The sequence below is a fragment of the Phacochoerus africanus genome, chromosome 2 (assembly GCF_016906955.1).
Source record: "Phacochoerus africanus isolate WHEZ1 chromosome 2, ROS_Pafr_v1, whole genome shotgun sequence".
Classification (NCBI taxonomy): Eukaryota; Metazoa; Chordata; class Mammalia; order Artiodactyla; family Suidae; genus Phacochoerus; species Phacochoerus africanus.
Genome location: NC_062545.1, coordinates 7462320 through 7483231, shown reverse-complemented (window position 1 = coordinate 7483231; position 20912 = coordinate 7462320). Strand labels below are relative to the sequence as shown.

The 20912-nt window shown below is 52.4% G+C and overlaps 1 protein-coding gene across 1 annotated transcript in view; it reads left to right on the top strand.

Moving 5' to 3' along the window:
* Positions 1 to 20912, top strand: part of IGF2R (insulin like growth factor 2 receptor) — a 104966-nt gene that overhangs the window by 18812 nt on the left and 65242 nt on the right. The window contains exons 2-7 of the mRNA XM_047769801.1: positions 701 to 840; positions 9907 to 10031; positions 11885 to 11983; positions 16741 to 16873; positions 18083 to 18212; positions 20296 to 20401. Of these exons, the coding sequence (XP_047625757.1) occupies positions 701 to 840; positions 9907 to 10031; positions 11885 to 11983; positions 16741 to 16873; positions 18083 to 18212; positions 20296 to 20401 (733 nt within the window). The remainder of the gene's footprint in view (positions 1 to 700; positions 841 to 9906; positions 10032 to 11884; positions 11984 to 16740; positions 16874 to 18082; positions 18213 to 20295; positions 20402 to 20912) is intronic.

Here is a 20912-nt window from a genome sequence, read left to right as displayed (position 1 = left end):
TGGCATATGGAGGTTTTCAGGCTAGGGGTCTAATCAGAACCGTAGCCACCAGCCTGCACCACAGCTCACGGCAACGCTGGATCCTTAACCCACTGAGCAAGGTCAGGGACCGAACTCGCAACCTCATGGTTCCTAGTCGGATTTGTTCATCACTGAGCCACGATGGGAACTCCCTAAATTGTTTGATTTTTGATCAGATATTCCACTCACGGCATAGCTTCATCTTGTTAATTTACATATGAACTATAGATATAAGAGGTAAAACTGGACCTAGAACTGTCTTTCATGCCATAACTAGTTTTTAAATAAGATGAACAGAGTTGAAAACAATTATTTGGCGCTTCAGCATTCCGGTGTGATTGGAAAGGTTGCTGTCTTAAAATTCAACACAATTCTTGAGTAAATATGTATTAGATAACTAAGTTGATGTTCTTAATGGCAAAATTTTAAGTATTTTAATGATCCTGGAGTCTTGAGGCTGCTTCAGGGCGGATTAAACCAGAGTGAGGTGGTGTTTAGTGGTTTCAGCCCTGGCTTCCATTCAACTTAACATAGTTTGACTTCAGTATTTTTGGCTAATGAAAGTGTATCGTCTGAGTTATGGTAATCTTAAGCAAATGTGGCTTGAATATGAAACTAGAGAGAGGTTTAATTATTGGCAGATCAGTGACAGTGACAAATTGTTTTTCTTCCTTTCTAGTTATACATGGGAAGCTGTTGATACCAAAAATAACAGGCTGTATAAAATCAGCATCTGTGGAAATGTGGCTGTTGCCCCGTGTGGGACATCAAGTGCTGTTTGTATGCAGGACTTGAAGACAAACAGCTTTCATTCCGTGGGTAAGTAGAACTACCCTTAAATTACTGGATGGGTAGGATTGCAGTTTTGCAGAACCGACACTATGTGTACACAGTTATCTGGATGAGTGCATGTGCTTATAACACATAAAATCCCTTTCATTTGGGAGGATGATGGGTCCAAGTGGCTGACGGCCCTAACAGGTTACATGGAGCAGGAGAGGGGCAGACGCCTAAAGACAGACAGACGTCAGAGCAGCTGGTGTTGTCCTTGGAGGTGATGGCATGGATGTCTGTGGTGACCTTTGATCGAGGCACTTTCAGCAGTGAGGTCTGATGGTGAGTGTCAGTCCTGAGATGTGGGACTGGGGACAGTGTGGCAGTGAGAAGAGGGTCACGAGGTGGGTTTTTGGAGTTGGGAGGGGCAGCTTGCCTCGGTGGCTCCATCCGTCATTTTAAGGGGGCTTTTAGGAAGTGGTGTTTGGAGTAGAAGAGCAGGGTCTCTGGGGTCTGCTGGTTGAGGTCCAGCTCCTGTTGGGTCTCCCTCCCGCCCAGCAAGGAGAGGGTCTCGACTGAAAGCGTTGGTAAGAGAGCTTTGAGCTCCAGGATAGAGAGCTGAGAAAGCACCAGGTTTTTTAGAACTCTTGGGCCAAATTTTATTATTTTGTGATAGATTTAAAAAACATGCAAATGAGATCACCACTTTCCTGGCTGGGCTCTTTCGACAATTCATGAAGAGAGGCCACACATGGGCCTGTTGGCCGGTGTTAATTCAGATTTTCAGAAGGGAAAATTTTCTTTTCGACTTTATTGTAATACTTGGCTATAGTATGTTTGACTAATGACGGTGTGTCTTCTAGTTTGTGGTAGTACAGTCCAGTGTAATGCCAAGTAGATAGATACCAGATGCAGACAAGTCACTTGGAGGGTGATTTCTGAGGGTGGCACAGAATTGAGAATGACCAAGGTAGGTAGGCTTTGAAAGCCAGGCAGGAGAGCTGATATTTCCTGGGCTAGTTAGTGGATCTATTGTGGATTCTTTGCGGGTAGTGATGGGGGCGGTGATCTGATAAAACGTGTTTTTTAGAAAGCTGAGCTGATGGAGAGGTTGGTTAAAAGGGAGAGTTAAAAAGATGAGTTAAGTTGTGGGTTGACCATGATATAAACCAGCCGTGTCTAGTCCCATTTTACTCCCAGACACACATGGCATACTTTTTCGAGTGCCTCGAACTCCCTGAGGGAGAGAATGGAATGCTAGATGATGTGTCCTTTCAGCTCTGGTAGTTAACTGCCCTGTCCTTCACCTCAGGAAAGCACAGTCCCGTGTGTATGTATATGTGTACACACATACACAGTCGGGAGAGAATGAGTGAACATTAGCACAGAGAAGATCTTGAATCAGCTCTGATTTTGCTAATTCGTATTATACAGTAGGATGAACTAAATGTGTTATTATACATTTAGTTTTGTAACTAAATAATAACTAGTGTGGTGTGCCAGGCATGGTGTTTCTAAGTAAAACATCTCCTTTAATTCATCCAGCAACTTCTGAGGTGGGCAGTTTCATTTCCCTCATTTTACAAAGGAAGAACCTGAGGCATTAATGGACCAGCAGCTCACCTGACATCTCCTGGTGATGGGTTTGCAGGCAGACGGGCCAGCTGCAGAGCCCGTGTACTTAGTCAGGGGTCTCCGTCTGTGAGTCACAAGTCCTATCAGACGGTGGTAGAGCTGCTGTGGGAACTCTGATGGGCAACCTGAACTCCTGGCTCTGACAGGACAACGGGAAATGAACGTGAACTTGCTACGAAGGGGGGAAAAATGTGAATTTTGCAAACAGCCACAAAAATTGGCCCTCCCATGAGAGCAGATGAACAAGAGAGCTAATAGAGCGATGTATCCAAATGTATATGAGCGCTTAATGTATAATCGAAAATTTGGATGTAATTAAGCTGTTTGTCTGTTAGGAAATAAGTGTTAGACCTCTGCTTCGTATCGTGTAACAGGAATTATGGATTAGTTAAAAGTAAAAAGGCGGTAGACCATGTAAACTTGTAAAACAGAAATATAATCTGGAGAGGGTAGGAATTTCTTTTAATAAATGATAAGAAAAACAAACAACTCAGGAAAAACATGGCAAAGTCCAAGAACAGGCAATTCACAGCAGAAGAAATCCAGCTGGTTATTTCAGCTTCCGTAGTAAGACAGGCATAAATGCAAATCAAAGCAATAATGACATCTAGTCTTTCTTCAGTCACATCGGCAGAAGTTTAAATGGTAGAGTCACGGAGTGCTGGCAAGGAGGCTAGACACAGGCACATTCATATACTGGTATAGGAAGAGGGTTGTCTATAACCTCTCTGGGGAGATAATTGTTGATGTGAGTTTTATAATGCCCACAGGGGCAGTCTTTAGTATGCTTCAAAATAAGTATCAAGACCTCAACTTTGGTTTAAATAATATTACATTATTTTTGACTAAAAAAAATCCTAGATTAGTTCTTCTTTAGGCCAGTGATATTGATCGTTGTGTATATAAATCTAGCAGAGTTTAGCAGTTGTTTTTATGGGTCTGTGAATAACATTTGGTTCCATTTATAATCTCGTTGAATCATCTTCATTGCATTTGAAAATGATTTATGCATTTTATATATTTGATTTCTGTTTCAAGTACTTCAGATATCTGATCTGATGATAAAAACTTAAGGACTAATAATAACTCTTTAAATTTAACAGTTGAAACGTAGAATATGATAAACCTGAAATACTCTTAGATGTTCTCATATTGTCACAAGTCTAAGCTTACAACATTAAACATCGCAAATATGTAAAAATATCAAATATGTTCACATTCCTTCTAACATCCTAAATATTAATACCACGGTTTTCATTTAATTCATCTTTCTGAGGATTAAAAGCTATGCGTCCGCTAAATATTGCCAGCCCATTTAATCGAGCTAATGTACCCACTAAGGAACGGCGTTAATTGAGGTTCTCACCACCAAAGCTTGGGATTCTGATTGTAGGATAGAGTGAATCTGATTGCAGTTGCTGGTCCAGTGGCTTCATTTACTCTCTTTTTGTCTGATTCTTGTGTGGGCTCCCAGAAAGCTACACCAGCCATCCAGGCGGATCACTAGGTTGAATTCTGCATCTCTGACTCTTCAGATGTGAAGAGATCTTTTCCTATTAAGCCTTGTATCTTTCATTTTCTAAAATCATGTAATTCTGTTGGAAATTTAAGATGATATCTGGTTGAGTTTTAGGTATGACTCATGTTTTTATCTCATTTATAGTCTCTCTTGATAGCTTGGAAGGATCTGTTAAATTGAAAAACAGATTCCTGTGACGCACTTCGGTAAATCTCACCAGTAGAGGAATTAGTACTGTATATATAGATTTCTGTACAGAAAAATTACTTGTAGCATTGTTAATTGTGGCAGATAACACTGAAACAGCCTAACTAGGGGCATAGTTCAATAAACTGTCATATTTTTTATTCTGAATTACTTGGTTAAATCACATAACAGATGTATGTATCAATTATACCTTTAAAACAGCCCACGCTTAATATTCATTTATTTATTTATAATAAACATTTGAATGAATCAGTCACCAAAACAACCCCAAATCCCTTTTTTTCGAGGAGCTTACATTCTAGAGGCGTGGGAGACACAAAAACACAATGGCTAAGTGGTATATTAGACTGCGATGGATACTGTAAAAAAGAAGCAAAGGAAGGAGAATCAGGAGTGCTCGGGGTCCGGGAGTGTGTGTTCAGGAATATTTAGAGGGGTTAAGTGTCACTGAGGAAGTGACATTTGAGCAAAGACTTACAGAAGCCCAAGGGAGTGAGTCTTGTGGCTCTGAGGGAACAGCCAGTGCAGGGGACAGGGGACGAGGGGAAGGGGAGTATCTGAGGGGAGGGGAGTGGGTAGAAGCAGAGTAGAAATCTCTCGTTAGAGAGTTAATATAAAGAGGAGCAGAAAAATGAGGCAGTAGCTGGAGGGGACAGTTGGATAGAGGGGACCAGTTTTTAAATCGGAGCGCCAACCTGTGAACAGTACACATTAAAGGACACGATACAATAGAGAAGGGAGAGTGGACAGCGAGGGAGGCCCTGCGGGAGCGCGAGGGAGCCTAGCACGGGGAGGGCTGGCGGCCCGGCTGGCAGGCTCTGAGCGCGGTGTTGAGGAGGCCCGGCGGCCGAGCGCTGGACCCCGAGGCCGTGGGCGGAGTGGCGATCGCCAGGCCTGGCAGCCTCAGCGAGACCGAGTTGCGAGCTCGGCCGGGCTCGGCCGCGGACGCCGAGGGTGGCAGGCGAGGCCGGGCAGGCCCGGATCGCGGCCTGGTCGGACGGGCTCTGGTGAGCGCGGCCTGGTGCGCAGGGTCTGCAGGACCCGGCGCGGCCTGGCCGGGAGAGCGTGGCCGGGTCGGGCGGGCACGGGCGAGTGCGGCCGGGCGGGCCTGGCGCGCAGGGTCTGGAGGACCCGGCGCGGCCTGGACTGTGGAGCGTGGCCTGGTCTGGCGGGCGCGGGCGAGCATGGCCTGGTGGGCGCCCTGGCGTGCAGGGTCGGGAGGACCTCGCGGGGCCTGGCCGGTAGAGCGTGGCCTGGTCTGGCGGGTCCGGGTGAGCGTGGCCTGGTCTGACGGGCTCGGGCGAGCGCGGCCTGGAGGGCCCGGCCTGGAGAGCGCTGTCTGGAGGGCCCAGCGCGTGGTCTGGCGGACCCGGCGCGGTCCTGCGGCCCCGGCCTGGAGACCACGGTCGGGCGGACTCGCCACGGCCTGGCGGGCTCGGCAAGTGCGGTTTGGTCTGGCGGGCCCAGGCGAGCGCGGCCCAGTCTGGCGGGCCCGGCCTGGAGACCGTGGTCGGGCGGGTCTGGCGGGCCCGGCGCGCGCGGCCTGGTCTGGAGGACCCGGCCTGGAGAGCGCGGCCTGGAGGACCCGGCGTGGTCTAGTCTGGTGGGGCCTCGCCAGCGCGGTCTGGTCTGGTGGGCCCGGGCGAGCTCGGCCTGGTCTGGCGGACCCGGCCTGGAGAGCGCGGTCTGGAGGACCCGGCGCGGTCTGGTGGGCCCTGGTGAGCGTGGCCTGGCGGGCCCGGTGCGCAGGGTCTGAAGGACCCGGCGCGGCCTGGCCTGGAGAGCGCGGCCTGGTCTGGCGGACCCGGCCTGGAGAGCGCCGTCTGGTGGGCCCGGGGCGTGTGGCCTGGTTTGGAGGACCCGGCCTGGAGACCGTGGTCTGGAGGACCTGGCGCGTGCGGCCTGGCGCGGTCCGGAGGACCCGGCGCGATCTGGCGGGCCCGGCGAGCGCGGACTGGTCTGGCGGGCCCAGCGAGCGCGGCCTGGTCTGGCTGACCCGGCTTGGAGAGCGTGGTCTGGAGGACCTGGCGCGCGCGGTCTGACGGGCCTGGCGCGGTCCGGCGGGCCCAGCGCGCGGTCCGGCGGGCCCAGCGCGCGGTCTGGAGGACCCAGCGCGCGGTCTGGCGGGCCCAGCGCGCGGTCTGGTGGACCCAGCGCGGTCTGGCGGACCCGGCCTGGGGAGCGCGGTCTGGAGGACCCGGCGCGGCCTGGCGGGCCTGGGCGAGCGCGGCCTGGTCTGGCGGGCCCGGCCGGGAGACCGCGGTCTGGCGGGCCTGGCGCGCGCAGCCTGGTCTGGAGGACCCGGCCGGGAGAGCGCGGCCTGGAGGACCCGGCGCGGTCTGGTCTGGTGGGGCCCCGCCAGTGCGGTCTGGTCTGGCGGACCCGGCCTGGAGAGCGTGGTCTGGCGGGCCCGGCGCGCGGTCTGGAGGACCCGGCGCGGTCTGGCGGGCCCGGCGAGCGCGGCCCAGCCCATTTGGCGCCGTCCTCGGGAGCTGGCCGTGGGCCTGGCGTGCTGGCCGCCGCCCCGCAGTCCTCGCCCGGCTCTGGTCCGGGGAGGACGGCCAGGCTGGCCGGTTGCCGCGGTTGTCTGCCGCGGTTCACTGCCGCGGTGCACTGCGGCCTGTCCCCGAGTGCCCGAGTCGGCAGCCGGTCCCGGCCGCCAGGTGGAGCGGGCAGAGGAAGAAGGCAAGATGGACAGGCAGGCGCGATGCCGATGGGGCCTGACGCTTAGGGATGCCGCGGCCCCGCTCCGCGGCGGCAGAGGTCGGCCGGATCCCTCTCGGCCCGAGGCCAGGGCTCTCCTCCTTTTCTTTTCAGGGCGGGCCCAGCGGTTATGAGGAGCCCCCAGGAGCTCTGGGCACAGGGCCGAATGGGGCCGCGGTGTGGGGGGACAGGAGGCGTGGGGGAGGGTCTTTAAGGTGGGGGGCCGCGGCCCAGGAGCGCCCCCTTCTGGCCTCAGCGCGCGCAGCTCCCTGCCGGCCTAGCCCGCCCTCCGAGTCTCCTGGAGCGCAGCGCTGCGGGGGCGCGCCGAAGCCCCGCCCTGTCTCGCGGCCCCGGACACGCCCACTGTGGGCGGGGCGACGGGCGCTGTCCATGCGGCGCTGTCCTCGGTCCCGGAGCTTCTGCAGTGCTTCTGCGCCTATTTGGTCGATTTTCGAACAGACTCCGGGAGTTGCAGTCAGAGATGGAAGATTCTGGCAAACCTTTGCCACGTAGGCAGGCAGGAGAGAGAACCGCCGCACTGTTAGTCTGATGCTGTGGGTCTGGAACCCGTTATCTCCTCTCCGTTGGCATCTTAATTTTCACCCCTTCACCCCTTCCATCTTAATTTTCACTCTCTTCCTCTCTTTTTTCCGTTAAAAAAAAAAAAAAAACTCAGGTGTGTGTATAGGGTAATTGTAATCCTGACGTCATGGTACACCCTCGTCATTAATCTGTGAAGTCTCCCTTTTCTTTTTGCTTTTGATGAGCTGTTTCAGATGGTGCAGGGAACCCCTTCTCTAACAGTCTAAGACCTTGACGGCAGCCGCTATCTCTGTGATCTTCCATTCTTCTCTCTTTCCTGGAAGTAATCATTCACTCACACCCTGTATTTAAAATTTTTCTTCCTTGCTTCGTCTCTTTCCTAGTCAGAATCAGTCACTCCCCCCCCCCCGTCCCCCCAAAAAGAAGTCTGGTGTATGCGGTGTTTTTAACTTTATAGAGAGTGTATGTATCATGCTGTGCGTAACTTTGGGGGATTTAGGGTATTATATTGCTAAAACTCAACCGTATTGTTATCCTTGACTGTGGTGTATTCCTCTGACTCCATGTAATATTGTGCAGATCTACCAAAGTTAATTTATCCACTCTTCTGTTGATGGGCATCTGATTTGTTTCCAGGTTTTTGCTAGTGTGAAGGACACAAGATGTTCTTCCAGGTGTTTTTTGGTTATGCATATGTTCTTGGTGTTCTCTTGTGTATTTGCCTAAGAGTAAGGGTTGAACAGTTATGTCATAGAGTACATGAATGTTCAGGCCAAGGACATAATGCCCTCCTCACTTAGGTCGTGCTTGTGCTGGTTTGCGTTTGCATTAGCAACCCGAGGGAACTCTGGACCATCTCTCCGCCAGCATTTGCTATTTAATTTTTGTCAGTAAAATGGCTGGAACTGGTAGGCTGTGTGGTGTGATCACTAGCGGTGTTCCACCATCCCTTTGTATGTTTATGAAGGTGTTTTTCTTCTATCGGATTATGTCTTGTCCATTTCATACTGAGTTGTCTATTGCAGGTGACCTGTTCTTTCACTCTGGAAGCTTTAGAATTTTCTCTTTACTTTGGTATGAAAATCACCATACTGTGCCTAGGTGGGGGTTTTCCCTTCTTTCTCCTCTTAGCATCCATCAGAGGTCATTTATTTTCTTTTATTTCCTAGAATTATGAAAACGGTTTTTGTTTCTGTGTATGTATGGATATTCGTAATATTCTTTGCCAGCTCTGGTATCTCCCACTTTGTAACTTATTTCTGTTTTCTTTAAGCTATTTTTGATGAATATAAACTTTTACATTTAGGAAGTGAAATTTATTGATTTTTTTCATAGTTAAGGCTTTTGAGTCTTCGATATTTTCTTATAGTAAGGCCTGAAAGATAACTGTTTTTTTATTAAGTGTTTTAAAATTTGTTTTGTTTTTTTCTTTTTTTTTTGGTCTTTTTGCTATTTCTTGGGCCGCTTCCGCGGCATATGGAGATTCCCAGGCTAGGGGTTGAATCGGAGCTGTAGCCACCGGTCTACGCCAGAGCCACAGCAACTCGGGATCCGAGCCGCGTCTGCAACCTATACCACAGCTCACGGCAATGCCGGATCGCTAACCCACTGAGCAAGGGCAGGGATCGAACCCTCAACCTCATGGTTCCTAGTCGGATTCGTTAACCACTGCGCCACGACGGGAACTCCTAAAATTTGTTTTTTGATGTTGACACCTCGAATCCATTTTGAGTTGATTTTTGAATACAGTGGTAAGCAGGGATCCAATTTTTATCTTTTTTCCCGTATGGATTGCCATTTGTCAGACAGTCTTCGCTCTCTGACCTGGTACATTACTTTTGCTATGGATCAAAGTTTGACTCATAAACACTTCTGTGTCTGTGTTCTAGTCTCTTGATCTAGATTCCAGTCTGTCCGTTTATCCATTCTTTTGCCAACTACCAAGGTGTTAATATCATGTAGACTTTTTGTTGCGTAATATCCCTAACTGAGAAGTGATCACCCTACTTGAGGACCAGTCTAAAGACTTTTGATTTTATAGTGCGCACGATGGGATGTTACTGAAGAATTTCAGCAGCCGAGCTACATTTTCCGATTTCTGTTTTTGAAGATCACACTGGTGCCAGATGGGTGGGGAAGGGAGAGTGGTGAGGAGCAGGACAAGTGTTGGAGACAAGGGGACCCATTAGGATGGGTGATCGCGGTTTCATTGGCAGAAGAGATGGAGAGATGTGAGTGGATTTGGGATGCGGGTAGAACCAATCGGGTTTTCTGATGCGCTGGATGAGAGAAAGATGGGCCTCAGCGCAGTGTGTTTGGGGCTTGACAGCTGGGTGGGGGTGGATGGGCGGGGCATTCCTGAGACAGAGTTCTGGGCGAGGGACGGTTGTAAGTTTATAAGCTTTCAGGTGAATTATTGCCGTTTTTAATTTGCTTATGCTTGTAAACAGCTTTGTGGTTATCAATGTTTTATAGCTTGCTCATGCTCTTTTCTCTCCAAATAGGAGACTCTGTTTTGAAAAGTGCCTCCAGATCTCTTCTGGAATTCAACACGACAGTGAGCTGTGGGCAACAAAGCGCGAATCACAGAATCCAGAGTAGCATCACCTTCTTATGTGGGAAAACCTTGGTGAGTTCACGTGGAGGCACTTTATAACTAATATTTGTTTTGAAAATGTTTGTCCTCGGGGCATTCTTGCTAGAGTGGCATCCTGGGATGAATAAGTGAGCGAAAGTAAAAATGCAAGCTGGCAAATGAACAGAAACCCTGACCAATTTACCATCAGCATCAGGAACCCATCAGTAAACACATCCTAAGCCTAGAGTTACAACTTCTAAGTGAAACTTGACCCACAGCCTGTGTAACACGACGATTTATAGATCGGTGTCTTTAAACTCTAAAGCACTGCTTAATGTTTATGGTGCAGGCGTAGTTTTTTTTTTTTTTTTTTTTCCCTTTCTTTCTTCTTAAAACTTCGCCTGGCATTTTTATTTTGGTAGGTTAGCTTATTTTTTAAAATGTTTTTCCTTATACACATTAAATTGGCCAGACCTCTTTCGAGAAGAAGCTTTGGCTGGTGGGTAATGGGGTTCCCAGCCTCTTGGGGGGTATGACTAGTGTTGAAATGGGACATAATTATTGAAAGCATGGTGTCTGTTCTTGTTCTCTGCATATTGTATGTGGTTTTTTTTTTTTTTTTTTGGTCCTTTTAGGGCCATACCTGCAGCTTATGGAAGTTCCTAGGCTAGGGGTCCAGTTGGAGCTGTAGCTGCCGGCCTGCACCACAGCCATAGCAACGCCAGATCTGAGCTGCGTCTGCGACCTACACCACACCTTACAGCAACACCGGATCCTTAACCCACTGAGAGAGGGCAGGGACTGAACTTGGATCCTCACGGTTACTAGTTGGCTTCATTACCATTGAGCCACAACGGGAACTCCTGTTTGTAATTTTTTTTTTATTTTAAATCTTGAGTATTTAAAATTTTGATTTTCAATCTTGAGTGTTCATCTCTAAGGAAATGATTGCTAGCTTTTAGGAAAGGCAGTTTGTGTCCAAATCCTATGAATGTTCTCTAATCAGAGTAAGAATCCAAGTGTCTAGAAAACTCAGGTTGAGTGAAACCCCAGATTGCTTGAAAATCTCATTTTTAGAATTTGGTGCTGCAACTGTTGGATTTTCAGGCCTGCACTGTCTCACCTGAAGAACTTTAAAAATAGAACTTGGATTGTTAATTTTGGGCCAGGCCATCAGTGGCACTGTTTCTTCCTACATTGAAACGTTGGGGAAAACATTTTTTTTTTGCAGCAGTGTGAGATCTGGAGGTCTCAGTTACAGAATAAGCTGCTGTTTTAGTTTAACTAGTTTCCTTCAAGAGCTGTGTGTTTACCGTGCAAGAACCAGAGTTGGCAACTCTTTAGCTTTGCACACGGGAGGGTCACGGTAAGTTCCCGCCGTGTCCGGTCCACCAGCCATGCCGAGGCCGACCAGTTTGGAGTCACTGCTGGTTCCGGCCTGAGGAGGGGCTGCCGTCAAGGGCGGGGGCGTCTCAGCAAGGCCGGCTGGTGGACGAGCCCCGACAGGTCCAGCTGGGCCTCCTCCCTCGGCTTCCAGGAAGCATGAGGTCACATTTTCTGGCTTGGGTTTTGTTGGCACTTGGTCCAGAGAACATTTGGAGTTTGAGAGTGGAAGGACCCTGGGGATTACTTCCCAGGAGTTTCCTGTGCTCGCATAGTTGGGGCAGTAGAGCAGCGTTGGATCATTAGAGCCAAATTCCAACGCAATTTTATGAAGCTTTCGTCTCAGAAGTTTTGGGGTTTGGGAACTTGCTGGATGAGCTTGTTTAACGGAAACAGTTGTGTGTCATCCCCCCCCCCCCGCCCCGGCCCCCACTAGTTTAAAATTTTTCATTAGCCTTCAGTGTTTCTGACTTGAGAAACAAACACTTTACAGTGTGCTAACTCCCTTTTTTTTAAACTAGGGAACTCCTGAGTTTGTAACTGCAACAGACTGCGTGCATTACTTTGAGTGGAGGACGACAGCGGCCTGCAAGAAAGACATATTCAAAGCCAAGAAAGAGGTAACAAGGGCCCTCCAAGGTGACGTGCTTGTGAAGTACATTCTGGAACCGTCAAGGTCTGACGTGCTGACGCAGACCTTTTGGGGAAGAAATCTTGGTGTTTAGTGGGTGAGCTCGGCTTAGTGTCCTCTCGCCGCCTGCACATGCCGTCGCAGCTCGGGGGTGGCTTCTGGATGGTTGTGGGTCCAGGCCAGGTGTGCCTAGCCCTTCGGTTCTTGCCCGCTCACTGCAGAGACTGGATGGCTGGCAGCCTGCCTTCCGCTCCTTCTCTGGTTCCCGGTCAGGTGTCCCCGGTGGCGGAGGACGTGCCCTCGCCCCGGGGCCTAGAGCCTCTGTCGGAGGCTCTGCCGTGTGACTTTCCCTGGTGGTGGCGGGGGCAGAAGGCCCTTCCCTCGGCCGTTTCTCCGCTCTGGCCGCCCGCTCTGGCCACCGAGGGTCTTGAAGGTGGTTTCCCAGGTGCACCCCGGCAGCAGTCGGTCTCTTTGGGCTGATTTTTCTCCCTTTCTTCTGTTGGTTTTCTGTTCCGAAAGGTTGAGTTCAAAGACTCTCTCTCTCAGGCCTGACAGAAGGGGGTGATCACTCATTTCTCGGGGCCTGGCGCGCTGTCTTTTTTTCTTTTCTAATCAATGAATTTTACTCTCTATATAGTGATGGCCTTTAAAGAAGGGCAAAAAGAGGTGTTTGTTTTTAAAAAATAAAGCAGATTATGTTGGAGCAGGAAGTTATCACTGATCCTTCGGCGGTGGCAGTGCGTGGAAGAGTTGAAAGGCTGCCTCCCTGCAAAGCGTGTTGGGAGTGCCCAGAGGGAGGAAAGTTCAAAGTGTGCAAAGAAAGAGGCCTAGTGAGCCGATGCCAGCGTGGAGCAGGAGATGGTGTCAGGTTTAAACTGTGCCTTTTAAAACTTAGGTTAAACCGTGGGCCTCCTGGCCGTTAAGGGCAGGAAATGCATCTTTGAAAACAGCTCCAGGCGCCTCCTGCTCTCCCTGGAGACCCCAGGGCTCGCAGGCCTCTCGGAGGTTCCCCAGAGCTCTGACTAACCCGTCCTGGGTGCCCCCGTTCCCCTGTTGTCAGCGAGCACCCTCTTACCTGGCTCTGCTGAACTGGCACTTGTCTTTCCACCGCCGACGGAGCAATTACTTCCTGAAAGGAATAAAGAAACGGTGACTTGTTTTCCATGTTCTTTGTGTCGCAGGCCAGAAGTCACAAACTACATCCTCTGTTTGTTCAGCCTCAGAACTAAGAACGGTTTTTGCATTTTCGTAGGATTGTAAAAAAGCAGAGAAGAATACACAGCAGCGACTTGCGTCACTCCCGGAGCCTAACGTGTTTACAGAACAAGCGTGCTGACCCCTGTGCTCAGTCGTGTTTTTGGGGGGCGGGAATGGGGAGATACGGGCTGTGTTTTTCTCAAGGGCTGTTTCACTTCTCTTAGAAGCTGATCTAAAGATGCAGGAGGAATGTCGGTTTATCCCCAGTGCCCGTTGCTTTGGGCCCGGTTGGCAGCAGCTGGGTTTTACTCGTGCAGTTGTCATTCACCGAGGGCCTGTTGTGAGCTAAGTGGTAGGACTTTCATCACCTTTCAGAAGGGCGGTTGCATTTGGGGAGCCCGTAGGCTAACGGCATGGAGGCCACGTCTCTGCCTCAGGTGCAGAAGACTTGGACAGGAAGGACCGGAGAGCAGGAGGGCTGCTGGGGAAGCAGCGCCGTCACCACTGGTAAATTATAAGAAAGCGTGGTCCCGGAGTTCCTGTCATGGCTTAGTGGAAACAAATCTGACTAGCATCCGTGAGGACCCAGGTTCGATCCCTGGCCTCTCTCAGTGGGTTAAGGATCTGGCGTTGCCTCGAGCTGTGGTGTAGGTTGAAGATACTGCTCAGATCTTTGTTGTGGCTGTGGCATAGGCCGGCAGCTATATAGCTCCCTTTTGACTCCTAGCCTGGGAACCTCCACGTGCCTAAAAAGCCAAAAAAAAAAAAAAAAAGAGAGAGCATATTCTCTTTTCTGTGTCTGCGGTAGCATTTGATTACACCTCATGGGCCAGGGTAGAACTTCAGGAATTATATTATGTTTATGTATTTGTGAAAAGCTCATCATTCCTTAACAAAAAGCATCCGGATTTGGTTTGGTGGCAGCATGGCCTTCATTGCTCTCACCTTATTGATGTTTTTTCATTTTATTTTTTTTAAGTGACTTTTACTTTTTTTCCATTACTGCTGGTTTCCAGGGTTGTGTCGGTTTTCTTCTGTACATCATCTCCTCGTTTCTTTTGTTGGTTTTGCTTTGTCAGATTTAGAGTGATTTGATGGGCGTTCCTGGGGTGGCTCAGTGGGTTAAGAACCCGACTAGTGTCCGTGAGGATGCAGGTTCGATTCCTGGCCTCACTCGGGGGGTTATGGATCCAGCGTTGCTGAAGGCTGAGGTGTAGGTCGCAGATGGGGCCCTGATCTGATGTTGCTGTGGCTGTGGTGTAGCTCGGTGGCTGTGGCTCCGATTGAGCCCCTAGCCTGGGGACTTCCATATGCTGCAGGTGCGGCCCTAAAATGAAGGAAAAAAAAAATAAATAGGATGGTCTGATGGGCAGAGATCATGTGATTCCAAAATAGTGCCTTTTAGACCCACCAGTAGGGTGCTTGTTTTATTTAGTGGGCTGGTGGGCTGGTTCTATTTAGATGGTAATTTCTTTAAAACGTGGTGGACATATGTCTCCCTGAGATGCCACTCTGGGGAACACAGAAAATCCAGAAGCGGCCGGCTCGTGGCCTTCCCAGCGTGACATAAATATGGTTCGTGTCTGTACTTCCAGCGTGAACAAGGCTGACTCAGTGCGCGGTGCAGGGAGCTGGCCGCCGCTCCTTCCTCGGCGCCGCATTCCTGCCCTTAGGAAGGCCCCCATTGCTCTGCTCGGCAGAGCAGGAAGTGGGAGGACTGCCTGGAGTAGAGAGAGACGGCCTTGAGCTGGGGCCGCCTGGCTCGCTGGAAGCCCTCGAGCCTTGGGCAGGTGGAGCTGGTTTCAGGAGCGCGGGCTCTTTCACCTTCAGCCCCGTCTCCCTTCCTGCTCCCTCTTCTCTGACTTTGTCCGATTGCTCCCGTCAAGGTGACTTAACGACTCCGTGTGCTCTCGCTGGGGGCTGACAGGCTGTAGATCTGCAGGATTCTGGACACTTGTTACTTTCACTGGAACCCCCTCGTGGCCCATGGTTGTCCCTTTCTGGCACTTGGCGCCTTTCTGCCAGACGTAGGGGCAGGTGTAGGTTCGGTCGTCCTGCCCCCCTGCCCCGCCCTGTGCCCTGAAATCTGCCCTCCTCTTCGTCAGCAGGATCTCTGATCAGCACTGTAACTGATGGAAGACTTTGCTTTTTAAAAAAATTTTTTATGCCCTCCCCACCTTTCCCTCTGTGCTGTGCCCATGGCAGGTGAAAATTCCCCGGGCTGGGTATCGAACCTGCGCCACAGCAGTGACAATGCCAGAAACTTAACCCACGGAGCCTCCCGGAAGCTCTGAGACTTAAATGCTTTCAGGGTCTGGTTGAAAGGGAGTTGAGGAGTCCTGCTGAGGCCGCCTGGGTGCAGGTCCTTTGATTTAATCCACTGGCTCTCTGCAGGCGGGACGGGGAAAAGGGTTAGTGGGTCATGGGTTCCTGCCGGTTTGAGAGCATCATTTAAGAAACACCTAAAAGCTAATCATTAACGTGAAGGTGCTAGTACCTGCCTGGGAGAAGACAGTTTTAGGGAAATCATCCATAGAAAGTGATGCAATAGACTGCTTTGCAGTGGTGGCAGAGGACACGCGTTTGTAGGATTTTACTTGGTGGAGGCGACTAAGATGACCCCGTGTATTCGTTTGGAGCTGAGACGTGGGGAGTCTTTCACATGGAGCCCCAGCAGTCAACCTCTTGGTCCGTATGGCAGCCCTGTGCGGAAACTGCTGGTATGACTTCCACTTGACACGTGGGGAGACAGGCACGGAGGCTGGGTTGGCTCACGGTCACGCTGTGTCAGCCCCAGAGGGTGGTGGACCCAGCCGTTGTGCCTGCAGAGACTGCTCTTGAAACAGCTTCTCCTGGGCTTGGGGGGCAGAGGTCACGGCTAGAGACGGACGTTTGGGAATCAGTGGCGGGTATTTCATGCCAGGCATGAGGTTGCCAGGGAGTGGGCGTAGACTGGGACGTGGCTGAGAAGTCAGGCCTGGGCCGCCTCTGCATTTAGAGTCAGTTCCAAGGAAGGTGAGGTCTGTTCCCAGGAGACGGAGAGCTGGAGCCAGCAGGCGGTGTCGGACGGACCCCGGGAGCGCCCGGGAGGCCGGGCAGCAGAGTGGAGGAAGGGTTTTGGGCAGGAGGAAGGAGCAGCCCCGAGGGAGCCGGAGAGCGGCAGCTGGGATCAGGGAGAGGAACCGGGAGGAAGAGGGCACGGTGAGAACAGGCAGGCCGAGGACGTTGGCTGGGGTGGCAGAGCTGCAGGATGGTGGCCTGGGTGTGGGGGGTCAGGCAAGGGAGGACACGGGTGAGGTGGCGGGGGACAGCCTGCCGTTGAAACGGTGCGGGGGGGGGGGGATGGTGTGATGCGGGTGCAAGGAGGTGGCTTCGGAAGATGCTGGGGGAGCAGCTGGAGCCTTGTTGGCCTTGGCTCTGCTGTCGTCGGGGAACTCCCGGCTGGAGACCCTAAGGCGTTGGGGCCTGTGTCGTGTGACAGGGTCAGGGGCTTTGCTGAGTCACCAGCCCCGGGAAGCCGTATTTGAAGACCCTCGCGCTGTCTCCTAGGTGCCGTGCTACGTGTTTGACAGAGAGCTCAAGAAGCACGACTTGAACCCACTGATCAAGGTCGGCGGCGCCTACTTGGTGGACGACTCGGACCCGGATGCTTCTCTGTTCATCAACGTTTGCAGAGACATAGGTCTGAACCCGCGGGCTTGGGGAGGCGGTAGAGAAGGTTTCCTTGGAGGCCTCGGTGCCGTTGCCTGTCCTTTGGGCTCCTTTTTGGATCCCCACACCACTGATTGGGCCCCGAAGATATTTTCTGTGGTCACCCCCCTGCACGCCCCCCACCTTATCGCCCCCAGGAAGGTCTGATTCCATTGCAAGTCTTTCCAGACCACGGGTCCCTCCCTCCCACTGTGTTCTGAGGGCCAGATTCTCAAGTAAACCTGCCTGCAAGACGAGTGGAGAACGGGCTGATTTGGGGTCTGGGGGCGCCAGGAGCGGCGGGGGCAGAGTGGGGGCAGAGAAGGCACGGTACCCCTCCCTCTGAGAGGGGTCAGGCCTTAGCGAGGCCCCTGCCAGCTGAGGCCGACTCGTGCCTGTCCCGTGGAGGGCACTTGGGTAGGCTGGACTGTGGCCCTGAGCACCAGGAGGTCCCTGCTGTCCTGTGAAGGGGGCTGTTAAGCCCCGTCACGTAGAAGCTGTCAGGGAACCCGACGCAGCGTGAGGAGAAGCACGGCTGGAGTCCCCGTGGCCGCCGCTGCTGCTGGGGCCTGTGAAGTCCGGCTGCCCCTCCGGGCCCGTCCAGTTTGTTCTTGTCTTTCCTCCCCCCACCCCCCAAACCCGGGAGGCAGCACCCCAGCCGTTGGCTCCATCTGTAGTTTGACCAGAGGTACAGAGACAGTACGTGGTGGATGTAAGTGTGAACCCAGAACCGTCTGTGGGATCTTGCCGTGAATCTGCTCCCCTGCTCACTCCTCCCGTTCCTGCAGTGCCTGCATTTTCTGGAGGGGGTCCTGCTCTGCTCCTGCAGCTCCAGGAGGAGAGGGGTCTCCCTTAGCCACCAGTAGTGTCTGAGTCCCCATGTGTCGGCACCACCTCTGTCCCACGTGCAGAGCAGAGCGGGCACCTGCCAGGTTGCTTCACCCTCGCTTCGTGGCAGCCCTCTGGCCGGAGAGCTGCTCCCACTTGCCGCTCTCTGGGCGGTCCTTGGCTTGCCCAGGGCCTCGGGAACCGAGTCAGCCCTAGTCTTTTTGGTTTCCAAACTTCTCCCAGCTTATGTTTATCTACAGAGACTTGAGAAAGACTTGAGAAATACTTTTGCTAAAGGGACCTGGACCAAGGTTCGGTGCCGTCACTGCGCCTGCGCGTGCTCTGATTCCACGTCCCTCGTGCCGTTTTACAGACGCGCTCCGGGATAGGGCTCCACAGTTGCGTGCCTGTCCCTTGGGCACCGCGGCCTGCCTGGTGAGAGGGGACTGGGCCTTCGACGTCGGCCGGCCCAGGGAGGGGCTGCAGCTCCTGAGCAACGACAGGTGGGTCTGCTCTGAGTGTTTCTGAGCTTCCGTGAGAAGCTGGCCTTTCAGGGAGTTGTAGAAATAGGCCCTTTTCAGCAGGGCTTGAGATAACCTTTGTAAAATTTATTTCCTGTGTGCCTATAAAGTTATTTGTCATTACTTGAGTCACATAGGCTGGCTTGTTGACTTTCTAATTAATCACTTGTCTCTTAGGGCAGGAAACCGTATATCATGAACCAGCTCATATCTATATGTGTATCGATCTCATGAAATAACGTGGGTCACATAGGCTGGCTTGTCTCAGAGCAGGAAACCGTATGTCCTGGTCCAGCTCATGTCCACATGTGTGTCTACTTCAGGAGATAACACCTGCCTCAAGGTGTGTTCTGATCTGTTCCCTCTTCAGCACCCACGACGCTGGTTTCGCGTCCATAGTCAGCTGTTCCTTAAAAACACTGTCCTGGGCCCTCCCGTCGTGGCTCAGTAGGTTATGAACCTGACCAGGATCCATGAGGACGCAGGTTTGTTCCCTGGCCTCGCTCAGTGGGTTCAGGATCTGGTAGTGCCGTGAGCTGTGGTGTAGGTGGCAGTTGCGGCTCAGATCCCACAATGCTGTGGCCGTGGTGTAGGTTGGCAGCTGCAGCTCCGATTCGACTCCTAACCTGAGAACTTCCCTGTGCCAAGGGTGTGGCCCGAAAACAGAAAACAAGACAGAACACCGTGCTTCTGGGCCAGGGGCCGGAGGGCCGCTTGGCCAGCGCTTTTCTGGGTACGGGGTTTGCTTCTGGTGGCCCCCTAGCTCTCGGTGGGGTGGTGGCTCGTGTCTCCTGCTAATCTGTGCTGTGTACACACGCTCCTCTCCTGTGTTTGTAGCTGACTCAGCAGAGAGAGGTTTTTCTCCAGCGTGTCACTCGTGACCCCGTCCTGAACTTGGGTCAAGGATTTTGCTTTTCTCCCCGTTCCCCAGGACTTTGGTCGATGTCTCGTCGCACCTGCTCTAGATTGAGACTAGGGGTGTGTCGGCGCATGCAGTTAGACTGCATGTCTTTCCCCAGAACATGCTGGAGCAGAACCCAGATTTAGAAGTGTTCTGGAGAGGTCCATGTGTGTGTCTGTATTCATTTGCCGGAGCTGCCATAGCAAAGTACTGCAGACTGTGGCTTCACCAGCTGGAACGTGTGACATTCCTCTTCTTCCAGGAGGCGAAGTTGTCAGCAGGGTGGGGTCTCCTGTGACCTTCCCGCTCGGCTTGCACTCGGCTGCCTTCTCGGTCTTTCCTCTGGGAACCTGATGGCCTCTGCTTATAGGGACAGGGGTCCTATCTGATTAGGGCCCACTCCTTGGCCTCACTGTAGCTTGGGCACTGTTTCCGAGGACAGCCCTGTGCCCCGGTGCCAGGGGCTAGGGTGCCCGCGTGTGGGTTTCGTGGGGGTGCCGTGAGCCTCTCACATCGTCTTAAGGGATGAACGGCTGATCTCCGTCCCGGGAGAGCTGGAGCGGCCTCGGTGAGGCCTGAGCTTGTCTTCCGAGTGAAGGAAGGTCACCTGTCCTCAGCGGTTCTGTGGCCCGTGCCCTGGGAACCGTGGCCACAACCCACAGTGAGACCAGCACCTGCTCCAGCGGCCCCAGGCTCTTCCCGGCCGGGTTGCCAGCGCTGTGCCATCTTCAGGTTTTAAAAGAAGCAAAAAAAAAAAAAAAAAAAGCTCTTTGGCTTGAACTTAGACCTTGTTGCTTGGGGAGGAAGTGGTCGTGCAGCCTTGTGGGCTGAAGTGCGTTTGCCGGCCCGGCTGTGTTTGTTTTCTTTTGTTAGTTCGTGTATAATTTTGTTTGTTGAACCCAAACAGCTTTTCTTAGCTTCTGCGTTGGTTGTTTCACTTCTTCTTTTTTTAAGAAAAGAGCATTCCCCGAATTTTACTTAGAAATTTTTTTTAAAAAATGGAAATAAATATGTTATTCTGTCCTGTGGCTTCTTTTACGTTTCATTCTTCTTTCTGTTATCCTCTCCCCCAGATGAGCCTGCTGAATCCCCAGAGCCCCGGGTGAACTGGAGTATAACTTGGCCTTCTCTTAACACTCTTTTTCTCAACGTGCCTTCCTCCAGGCTCGTCCTGAGTTACGTGAACGAAGAGCCAGCTCCCCCAGACTTCTGTGACGGTCACAGCCCGGCCGTGACCATCACGTTTGTCTGCCCGTCGGAGCGCAGAGAGGTGAGCAGGGTGCCTCTGGCGTCACAGGGCAGCAGGGAGCACGTCTGGGGTCTGGGCAGGGGGTATGGGTGCAGGCGGACGGAAGGCCTGCTTCCCAGGGTGGGCTGGGCCCAGCGAGCGAGGCCAGATGCAGGCGCACAGCTGGGTGGCCTTTTCTCAGCCACCCTGCGGGTCTCCACCTCTGCTAACAGGGTGGTGGTTTGTTCAAGTGTCCCGGGCAGTGATTCTAAGGGGTCAGTGGGCAGATTGAACAAGTGTCTGTTGCGATGCTGGTTTGAAGGAACCTTGGAAAAAGCGTGCGTGTGATCCTGAACCTGTGATGCCACGGCTCTTGCTGCTTCGGATGAGGCAAAGGTGCAGCGGGCCAGTGGCTTCACAGAGGCACAGTGAGACGTGAGTGGTCCAGGTGGGGTGCAGACCTGGCAGAGAGTGTGGGGCCCGCAACTGCGGTGGGGATGGGCGCCCACGTGGGAGGACCACGGCCAGGGAAGGTTCCTCCTGTCCACGTGCG